The 11,985-nt window shown below is 39.6% G+C and overlaps 1 protein-coding gene across 5 annotated transcripts in view; it reads right to left on the reverse strand.

Moving 5' to 3' along the window:
• Positions 1–11,985, reverse strand: part of lrrc49 (leucine rich repeat containing 49) — a 35,816-nt gene that overhangs the window by 2,276 nt on the left and 21,555 nt on the right. For all 5 annotated transcript variants that reach the window (XM_032517286.1, XM_032517296.1, XM_032517317.1 and 2 more), the window contains 4 exons: positions 10,832–10,927; positions 5,230–5,464; positions 3,561–3,746; positions 2,211–2,320 (listed from right to left, as the gene is read on the reverse strand). In XM_032517286.1, coding sequence (XP_032373177.1) covers positions 2,211–2,320; positions 3,561–3,746; positions 5,230–5,464; positions 10,832–10,927 — 627 coding nt within the window. The remainder of the gene's footprint in view (positions 1–2,210; positions 2,321–3,560; positions 3,747–5,229; positions 5,465–10,831; positions 10,928–11,985) is intronic.

Raw genomic sequence — 11,985 nt, forward strand, 5'->3', positions numbered from 1 at the left:
TGCTCTTGAGCAAGGCACCAAACCCCCCTTACATGCTCAGGGCGCCTCACAGCCCACTCACTCTGACATCTCTCTATTAGTGCATGTAAAGAACCTGAGCATGTGTGTATATTTCAAGCCTGTGTGTAATAACAACATAGTGTCAATTGTAATTTCACTATAGGGATCAATAAAGAGTTTAAATTATTATAAATTAAATTATGATAATTTAGTTGCTGACTGAAGTTTTACAAACACAGCCATTGAAATTTATTTAAAGGTGTTATTAAATATTGTTGCATTTTGTAAGATAAGTAGTATAGTGGATTTATTCACTTTCATGTTAAAACTGGTTTTACTTAATATTTTCCCTTTAGCAAGACCCCAAGTGATGGAATGTGTTAATTCCAAGAAAGTGAACTCTGCTCCTTCTCCATTAAGGGACAAGTTCAAGGGTTAACAGAGGTTTAAATCAAAGAACACTGACAAGCAATACATGGAGCAGTTTTCCCTACAAATGTTTTGTGATAAAACTTGTGCACAGTGCAGAATAATAAATAAACAGCCAAAGAAAGCAGAAGAACCACAAACTATGACAGAGGGACCTTAGGATGTGATGATATGTAGGATATGTGTTATGCTGGTAGCAAGCATAATATACCCTTGCAAGTGATGACTGCAAAAAGCCTTGTTCTGCAGAGAACAGTAATGGTAACTGGCTGCCCTTCAAACTATTTGTCTTGGAAAAAACTAAAAAATCCCAGAAGCATGTGTCCTAAAAAAACTGTAATCAGAATCTAATAACTAATGATTACATGCAACATAGACAATGTCGCATCTGGGTCAAATTATTGTTTTGGATACATTTTATACTATGTGTTAAATAGGCAATACAATTAATGTTCTTTGTGTTTTCAAAATCCAGTCTACTAAAATTATATTTGAAAGTATTTAATGAAATGAGATTCCATAAGGATGTGTATAGGTTTCAGTGATTCTTCACAAGTACCCCTATGATGCACATTTACATGAGCAGCTTTATTCACAGCTACATGTAAAAGTACATCCACAACCCACTTTATTTCACACACAGTCTACAGCAGGAAGGTTTTGGTAGATACGGTTTTTTGATGCCATTATTCAAGTTTAGCAATTCAAAGTCAAATATAAATGATTCAAATTCAGGTTCTGGTGGCACATATTTCAGCCCATAGATACAAAGACAAATCTAACTGCATTTAGTCAAACAAATAAATATGTTGACCTGAGGGCTAATAACTGTGAGTGATTAAGATTTCACTGTTGATACGAATATAATCTTCAGCCCTGGGCTGTTGCATATTATGTATCCAAAGTCACTATTATTATCTATCCATAACACAGTGTATGAACCCGGGGTGAGATGAAGCCGAGAGACAGTTGTCCTAAAGTTTACTAGCATAATTTATTTCAGATTCTGAAAGGCAACGGAGGACACTGAGGCAGCTCATTACTATATATTTTGTTTATATTTCATTGAACCTACTGTCACTGTCTTCAACTTCTTAATGTATAAGTCAAAGAAATTAATTTCCTTTATTATGTCATCTAAATTGAGGTTATTTAGAGAGATCACATGTAATACAGTTTCCTTAACCAGTCAATAATTCGACCATGCAATACTTCAATCCTTGAGAGATTAGTAATATTATTATTATTATTATTATTAACAGTAATATTGTGGTGCAGCTTTGCTTTCAACCTTTTAGGCTGCGCATAACCAACCAGATAATGAGAACCATTAAAAAAATGCTCCTGTGCGTGACAAAATTCAGCAGATTTGTGCTTTGCGAAGATGTTTTTTCATTAACCACAAGTGACAGACCTCGAGAGCTTTTGGCTGGGGAGAGAGAAGAATGTCTGTGTCGAAGTGCCAAGAACCCACCCATACCCAGAGACACATAGTCTAATTCCCCTGGCTCCTCTGTGCCAGGCTCTGTCTCGCTGTCTCTCTCTCTCGCACGCACACGCGCACACACACACACAAACATACACACACACACACACACACATATAGAGGCAAATTCACAGCATGTATTAGCCTGCATGCTCGCAAGCTGTAACTCACACAATCCACACATTCTGGACACATTCAAACAAACAACATACACAGTCCAGGACACAGCACACACCTGTTATTTAATTATAGCTAATGTTATGTTGTGGTTTACTGCCTGATATCAAGTTCTCACCTGGATTCCTCTAGCAGCAGGAGGAGCCGGCAACGTGGAGTTTCGGTGGCTGCTATATGACCCAGTGTCCCAAACACACGCACTGCAGCGATCACATCATTCATAGTGACCTAAGGTAGACATGCAAGTACACAACAGTAGATACTTGACTGACCGGTAACTTCATGTGTATCTGTAAACTCTGAAAACACAGAAGTAAGAGTTACAGCTTTGTCATGGGTTATACCATTGAGTCAAAAGTTACAGTCCCAGCACAAATGTACAACTCTGTACTGTGTGTGTATATCTGAGAACATTTAACAAATGCTGTTTGGGATGAAACATTAAAACTAACACAATGTAAAAAGGTATGAAAAAAGAAACAGCAAGTATAATATTAATAAAAATCATTAATCAAACAAAGTGTTTACAGAGTTCTAATTTAGAAATACAATAGATCAATCCAGACATGGGGCCATAATTTAAAGGTATAATTTGTAGTCAATAGTGCTTACTGTTTGTAAACACACAGTGTTTAAAGTTGGCCCCTTCTCCCTGGCTCAACATCCAGACAGAGAGAGAGAGAGAGAGAGAGAGAGAGAGAGAGAGAGAGAGAGAGAGTGGGAGAGAGAGAGAGAGAGAGAGAGAGAGAGAGAGAGAGAGAGAGAGAGAGAGAGTGCAGTGGTGGTCGGGCAAACTTGAGAGTGAATGAAGAGAGGGAGCGCCGAACAAAGCAGTGAATCAAGAACAAAATGTTGCTTTCTGATTGTTTCAGGGTGGTTACGTTCTAAAACACACCTCTGCAGAAAGATGCCTACATTTTATGGGAATGCGTAGCTTTAACCTGTGTGTGTGTGTGTGTGTGTGTGTGTGTGTGTGTGTGTGTGTGTGTTGTGTGTGTGTGTGTGTGTGTGTGTGTGTGTGTGTGTGTGTGTGTGTGTGTGTCGGTATGAGGCGTGAGTAGAAAATCAGTGGTGAGAACCACAGGCTGTCCAACCTTCCTTTAAATGTAGTTTGACATTTTGAGAAATAGGCTTATTTGCTTTCTGGCAGAGGGTTAGATGAGATGATTTGGACATTTTGTATAGATTTGATACAAACAAGATATAGTGTAAGTGTTAATGAGTGATACTCAGAGGTGCTGGACAAAGCCAGACTAGGTCCATGAGCTAAGCTAGGCTAACCAGCTGCTCAAAGTCTAGAAGCCTTACATTCAACGGGAAGAAATGAGAGTGGTATCAATCTAACTCTCCACCAGTAAGCCAAGTGTAGTTTGGAAAAAGTCTATTTAACCTTCAAAACCTTCAAATTTGTTGTTCAAATTAGTTACTATATTTGTGTCTTAAAAAGGTGGCAGGAGGAATGCATTACCTCTTGGCCGTTGATCTTCTGCAGGTTGAAGTGGTGGAGGCGGTAGATGAGGAAGGAGCGCCAAAGAGCCAGACTGACCACTGGGTTGCCCTCTGGGTGGATGGTCAGCTGGTCCAGACGCCTCACCTGAGTCAAGGCAGCCAGCTGGGGCAGACGGCTGATGTTGGTTTCCAAGAAGATCAGGTGCTGCAGAAAGAGTAACAAGTTGGCTTCAGAGATGTAGAATGATAAAACAACTATATGTATATGTATATTTGTTCATGCCTCACTTAGTTGATCATGGCAAAGATTGACAGCGTTAGCAAGTTTTATTCCAGAAATCAATTTGAAAATAAATGCTTTCAGGAAACTGTAAGGTGCTTTGGATAAAAATATCCCCCTAATTATACTGTCTGTTACATGAGCAAAGTGTTTTGTTCAGAATATTTCATAAGGATATAGCCTACTTAAAAAAATACTTAAAACAGGTTTATTTCAACCATTTTAAAAATATGACAAATTAGGTTGGAAGTAGTTCTGCCACAAAAAATAATAATAATAAATTGGATGTTTTTGTGCAGGATGTTCAAATCGACCATAACTGGATATCCAGCACCTTTAGTTATCCACCACTATCTTAAACTTAAAATTCAAGGACTTTACAAAGACTTTTCAGACCCAATTCCCTCATATTCAAGGACACCACATGGGAAAAATCCACCATGCCATAAGAAATTTAAGCCCTGTGGCTCTCCCGTATGATATAAGTATGTAAGTATGCAACACTTAATGACACTGATTTGGGTGAAACTGGATCATATTTAGGGAGACAAATGTTATCGGTTTTCCCTTAGATGTCCTCTGGCTGCTCTTCCTTGACTCTGTAATTTACAGAGTTTCCTGATGGACAGAAAGTGTTACTTGTTGCTTAAGTAACTAACTGCTGATGACTGTATAGTTGCTGTCAGCTAGTTAGCTCAGTTAACCCGGAGCACTGGGGGAGGGTTGATGTTTACACGACTCGTACAGGAGCTTCAGATCGCTAAGTGGAGATGTTAGGGCTGGTGCCGTGCCGTAGCCGGGCCAGTACGCAACTGAACTGGGTTCAACAGTCTCTACAGACTTCATGGCAGAGGCGAAAAGACCGAAGAGGACGTTGATGGAGGAAGCTCAGAAGACAAAAGGAGAGAGTAACGAGCAAGAGACTGCCAGACAAGAGTAAATCTTGGACTGGCTTTTAGTCGTGAGAGCCATCCCAGACCACTTTTTTTCAGTAGTTGGAGTATTACTTTGAGTAAAACACATTTGCAAAAAAATGCTAAAAAGTCAAGCATTTTCAATGACCCATGTCTATTTAGGTCTATTTTCACAAACAATAAAGGATTTCAAGGTCCCGTGGGAACCATGGTCAGATGTACTTAGATTAGTTTGGAACATTTTTTTTTACATTGGTTCCATGGATAAAGGCCAAAGATAATGACAAACAATAACTATTAAGATATGAGAGGGCAGGCTCCAACTCCAAAATCCTCTCTCTTTGTGTCATGTCATGGCAGTTTGGTGTTAAATGACACTCAGCATGTAGTACAACCCCATCTGAAGGTAAAATGAAAAATGCACACTCTTTTTGTTTCTTCTTTAAGTCAACATTATGCCATGGCTCATTATGGCATGTGTCCAGTGTCCTCACCGATAGATTGGGGAACTTGATCCTTATTCGCGGCAGTGTTGGTACAATGGCGTCAAAGTTGATGTAGCGGAAGGTTATTACAGTGACAGCACCAGCAGTCTGAACTCCCCAGCCCCTCTCCAGGGCCTCCAGGGCTCCGGTTCCAAATAACCGCAGTGTGTCACCATCCAGCTCCGCCAGGTGACTGTCAGAGAGGGACAAGCTCTGAATACTGCCGCTCCCTGCCTCCACAAGCCTGCAAAACATATTCACACGCACACAAAAACACAGTTTGTAAACCAGTCTTGATTTGCTGAATGCACAGAATTTGTTGCCTTGTGAAACCTATATCTTTGTGCCAAAAGTGCTTTGCTCACATTTGTTTGAAAAAAACATTGTGCTAAAAGAAGGAAAAAGCGACATTGCTACAGAACACGCAGGGGTGTAGTCATTGTCCTTCTTGTCTTTTTTTAATTGCTTTCTATTCTGCTATACAACAGTTGAAGTGCCCTTCCCTGATAAGAGAGTCGTGAGAGTGGAGAATCTGGGCGAGTCTCAAGGAGACATAATCTCAATGCCCGAGCCCATGTGCTCAGCCCTCTGGGTCTGCTGACACTCAAGGGACTTTTCAGCATAGCAGGGCATCAGATGGCTACTGGCTGCACGCTACTCAACCCTGATCAGCCCTGCCAACAAACTAATCACCTCTATTCGTATTTCACACCCTTCCAATCTCGCCGCAACAGGAAGCCATAGCGGTTAGAAGACTAATCCTTTGATTACCTTTTGATCCTTTTGATTTGAGAACTCTAATCCAAGATTCTTGTTGAGAACGATTGTTATTTGTGTTTGAGAGTAAGAATCAGGGACAAAAAAAAAAAAAGGATGGCAGACATACTGTAGACAAAGAGAGTACATAAACAAGAAAATAAAATTGAACAGTACCGTAACTGAATCATTTATATTAAAAAAAAAAAAAAGAAAAGAAAAAAAGGCCACCTTTGTTGCAGCTCCTCTCCTTTCTGTACCGGAGGAAAGGAACAGTTTCCTCTCTCAACTGAGCAGCAAAAAGAGCATCAAAGATTTGGAGAATCAGACAAAAAATTGAAATGGATAATTAAAGGCTGAAAATGAGAGGTATGCTACAGTAGATAGGATTCTTGGTCGAAAAAATAAGGAGGTCCAGGTAAAGACAAGAGAAGAGAGGAGTGATGGAGACAGAGATCAACTTTTTAGTGTAAACAAAACCCCGCCTCTGCACATACTGATGTTCACAATATGAGACCGTAAGTATTCTCAGTTTTCTTTTTTGTCCAAATACATTTTTTTACAAGGCCTTAAACATAATGCCTTAAATAAGATCAAATAAAGCAATAAAGTTAAAGCTTTTGGTTTATTACATACAGTTTATAAAGGTCAACCCAATCATATTCACATTATTTGGTTGATGCACCATAGTTCTATGCAGTTGACTAAGGCTGCAACTAGCAATATTTATCCTTTTTGATTCATCTGCATTATTTTCTGGATTTTTTTTCCCCAACAAGAGTACAAAGATTTTTGATTTTGAACAACAATTGAGTACTTGTGTTAAGTGATTGTGTTGAAAAGTAAAGACGCTAACCAGTAATCATAGTGGATTATTCCCCCAGTCCACATCATATGTGTAAATTGCTAAAAGAGGAAAGTGACTTAACATTGACACCAGGTTCTCGGTAGGTGATATAGGTGACTTTGGCCTTGAGTACTTTAACTGATTCATTCTTGTGTAAAAGACAGGTGAATGGTCAGATGCCTCAGGAGACGGCAAAGTGAAGGACCAGTTTTCCCACATGGCTGTTAGGCTTTTGGGAAACTTTCTGTGTGGTCCACTTGTGTCTACACAAGTTTACAGCGTGACGGAACTCAAAGTCTTCTTTGAGGACGTAGTCTGCCTTAGAGTTCAGTCAGTTTTAATTAGTTCAGTTAGTTTTGAATACCCTTTGGGAGAGCTACAGCTTAAAAAAAGCCACAAATTACACTTGCCAGTAAAAACAACAACAGGATTAATCATGTAATACAGTCTGAACCAATAACCCAGTGACTGACAGGGAATATCCCACTCAATCATCATATGTATCCAGACACTCTTACATGATATCTAAGGCACCCTGTATGAAAGTCTAATATGGGGGGATACCATGGATAAATTAGAGAATGGATATAATGTTGCAGAGTCATTCTTGCTGTAATTGTTTCCCAGTGGCCAACTATAAACTCCTACTAAAAAAATCCACTGATGATCATGATTACAAAACAGATAGTATCTGTAAAACTTTTGGAGGTTCCCTTTAACAACACATAAGGTCAATTACAGTACTACTCTGGTTCCTTGTTACATTACTAACATCTAAAATTTGCAAGGCTGGTGATGATAAAACACATGCCTTTGGTGTGGGAGATCTGCGTTCGATTCCCACTGTGATACATCAACCAATGTGTCCCTGAGCAAGACACTAAACCCCTAATTGCTCCAGAGGCATGCTGATATATAGCACATTGTAAGTCGCTTTGGGTAAAAAACCAGACACTAAAAAACATTAATCATCAGGATTTGCCACGCCTCCAAGATGTAAGATTGCCAAAGGCAGTTAATGAAGATGAGTTAGAAGAGCAGGAGATGGAGCATAACATGTAGATAAGTCACGTTAAGAATGAGCGTAACTTCTGTGCGCCTGGAAGTGTGCCATCAACACACTCAGCACTGTGTCATGTATTGTTCCCCACATAATGGCAGCTGAAAGGCTGCCAGGTGGCCCCAAATTCCCTTGTGACATGAATCCAGCAACTAACGCTGTCTCACATTGCTGAGAAAAGAAGCAAACAAGGTGGGGAAGACCAAATAAAGAGTCCGTCATATTACATGGATCCTGCTCTAGCCTATTAGATTCTGAATCTAATTTAATTAGGGCTATCTCACTTAATCCACTACAACGTTTTTAAAAAGGACATCCATCCATCATCTCTCAACAACTTAATCCCCCCAAAGACATGGCTTGTAGCACACACGTCTCCAATTGCCTAAATACTGTGTGGGAGTGACGGGTATGAAACATTACTCTCTGAGCAGTTATTTCAAAAGAGCATTTTATCATTTCACAGTTAAAAAGTGAAAACAAATGGTTCAAGTGGCAGTTACTGGCGCAGTGCAGATGTGCTGGGTGCCAAGTGCTGCAGACTACTACTGTAAAGTTTGTTTCTACAGTGTATGGTGGTTTTGGATCTAAGGTTTCATTTAAGAAGCCTGTTAAACGTCTTTCTCACCATTGTAGGGATAAATCACATACGTGCCTGCAAAACCACCTCTTCAGAGTCCCAGACTAACTCTCACACGATGATCAACACCACTTGGATTTCTGAGAACTAACTCTTCCACTGCCATGCACCCCTCATCCCTTCTCACAGGGGAAATTATGTCATAAATCCTAAATTGTTCTAAATTGTTCACACTGTCATAAGTTGGTAGTAACACAAGCTATTGTCCCATAACTTACAGTATTATAGGAACACGGACACTATCATGTTGAACGTGCCGTCAATATTCACATAAACCTCATTCTAACCAGAGATGACATGAAATCATCATCTTTTTTCCCTATTTGTCATTTAACAACATTCTGAGGCAATGTAGTTGTTTTCTTTATATTTGACAGTTTTAACCCTTTGTGACACAAATGTTCATTTTCATAGTGATTGGCAACAATGGACACCTTTATTAAATCATAATTTTCAGAAATCAACAATAATGCGAACATTGCCCATATAGAAATTGTGGATATTAAAATCATTTAGAAATCCTGAATGAACAAAAATTAATTTTACATAGCAACAGATCTTAATATTTAAAAAAGTCATGGTGTGTCAAATGATATACATTGTTCTAACTTTTCTAAACTTAATCATTTAAAGTTGTGTTTTACTCTTAAATTGTCTCTAGTTGAGGTGATAGTCCTCAGCAGCATGCTTGGAGTTAAAGAGATTCGTAGAGGACAGTCCCCAGTTTGTTATTCGATGAAGAAACACACATAAGAGGTAGCCGTGCTCCCCAAGCTTTGACTGAGCAGATCCAGATGTGTAAATGTGCCAGCCCTAGACCCAGACCTGAATGGGAAACTGAGAATCTGTTGAGATTCTGGAGTAGCAGGATTATGGATGACCTGCAACAAAACCACACCCTGTCTCTTCAGGGTGCAAATGAAAAAAAAAAAAACTCCTGCTGCTGGATTTCTGAGAATTCACACCCCCGTTGACCTGATCCACAATGTCATGCATTAAAGGCAAGAGTGTTGATTCACAGGCCTTAAAAACCAGAGACAAGTTCATCGATCATTTGCCCCTTCATGCTCTATTGGGGAGGCTGATGTAATTCCCGTCAGCATCTAGTAGCTCAACAGCTATCAAAGGTAATCTGGGCTACACTGTGTACGCATTATAACCCTTCAATGAATTCAAACACTGGTGAAGGAAACTACCTTTAAATTCCCCATCTACTGTACACATTCTCAGGTATTTTAAAGATTTTACCATTTGACCTTTCAGACACAGATCTTGCTTATCTTTTAAGTTACTGGTAGTGCCAGGGTTTGTAAAGGCCCTTGGTATGTTGTCATTCAATACAAGCCAAAGTGATACAACTCCCATTTGAAACGAGTGTGGTAGATTGGATTGCATAAATCCTGTTCGTCACCATAACCTGTTAATCCACATGACTGAAGTTATAATGGACCCGGTATAGGATAGCCACTGCCATTGAGGGATTGCGCTTCAGGGGCCATTTTCATATCCTTATGCAGGTTTATTACATGTTTCTTCTTTGAAACATGTAATAATAGTCCTTAACACAGCCCCCACTTTTATCTCAGCCCTTCCCCTCATAACTCATCAAGATCTGGGTGCCACTCTGTGCAGGAGAGTGTATCAACACCCTTCGATCATATAAACGTAGCACTGACTGTTGATTTAGAGCGCTTCCAACATCATGTTATAAACAGTGGAAGAAGAAAACTGTCTTTAGACATCTTAGACACGTACTGCATGTACTCACAGAGCTCAGGAGAAGCTCAAAAAAAGCTCTGGTGAAGCTCCACGTCAGACCCTTCTGGCCACCCAGTCATCCATTAATTCCTGACAATGGACACCTCATCGGGCATCAACCCTTACGTTTGTATTCATGAGTGTCTGTCACCATTTTCAAACTTACTTCATGTTAAAAAATACATTCCATTCTAGTAATACAACAGAGGTGTGACAATGGCAGATATCTCAAAACCTTGGCAAATAAAACCAAAACTTTCTGCAGGGCTAGATTCCACAAGGGAACATCTGTTTTTTTGCAATTCGAGTGAACAGATCCGTCACACAATATTACTATACACCTGTCTCAAAATCATCATAGATTCCAACTGAAAATATCAGATTATGAAATCTGTTTGTGTCTCATATTGCTTTTACAGTTACCGGTCAACACAGAGAGCTCTACTGACTATTGACCGCAGATTATTTTCTTTGCGGCTACTTATCTTATACTTTCTGTTGACGTATATGTCAGCGGGGGTGCACACGCACACAGGCATTTTCGTCTTACTTGGGATCTCGTGGGCTGTTTGGACGGCTATTAGTGCGAAGTCTGCTCTCCGTTCCCCCTGATGGTCTCTCTGGTCCTGAACCTGGACTTACCCGCCTGATAAACAAAAAATAAAAGAAAAAAACTCAGATGAAGGTGAACCAAGCATGTAAAGCAAAGCTCAGATTAGAGGGTTATTTTGAAATAATTTTAAACACTCTCTGCTTAGTAATTACAAATATATATATATATATATATATATATATATATATTAGAAATTAAATCATATTCAACACATTAAGATTAACATGCAAAACAATGCACATATTAGTCTCGCTCCTATCTCCCAGAATCGTATGTTAAAAGACACATTTCCTTTCCTTCATCTCAGCTGTCAATCATAGTACAAGCCTGTATCTTGAGGTGTCTTTATGGTATTCATTTTAAACAACATTTTCCTTCTCCTCCCTTGTTTACATACCTACCTTGGCTAATGTGTGTCCATTCAGACAGTAATGACATTATTGTCCAGCTTTTTGAAAACATCAAACTAGTTTCAAATGATCAGGGCGCCTAAGATGAGTCCGCCATCAGCTCTTTATCTGAACACTGCTCCTTTTAACAGATATTCCATGCCTTACATCAGTACCAAGGCCCAAGATCAGATTTCCCCTCCCAACTGTCAGGAGAGGAGACTCATGACTATTGTGTATCAAAACAAACTCTTTTGAATCTAAACCCAACTTTCATTCATTATGTTTACAGATTCCCATCTGAGCTACGTTATTTACAGTCTAACCACGTCCAAAGAATTAACTGTAACACACAACTGTCATTTTGTTAGCCATGTTGACCAGTGGTGATTTTCTTTAAGCTCAGCTTCCCTAAAATGTCCAAAAATTAATGGTCAAATATGTACTATTGTGTCAACATTTGATTGACTAAAAATGCATTGGAACACGTTCATCTCGAAGATGAGTTCGTTCAGAATCAGCTGACTCGATTTCCTTTTCATACATTCCCGTAGCGTCACAGTGAATTTCCACGTTGAAGCCAAGCGTCCATGGACGTCAATGGGGCTGTTTTTTTTTATATAAATGCTGTAATTATGTCCCGCCCACGGACGGTCAGCATCTCTGGGGGTCAATGGAGGAGTGGGCTGGCCTGGACGCTGG

Source organism: Etheostoma spectabile, chromosome 1 (genome assembly GCF_008692095.1).
Source record: "Etheostoma spectabile isolate EspeVRDwgs_2016 chromosome 1, UIUC_Espe_1.0, whole genome shotgun sequence".
Lineage (NCBI taxonomy): Eukaryota > Metazoa > Chordata > Actinopteri > Perciformes > Percidae > Etheostoma > Etheostoma spectabile.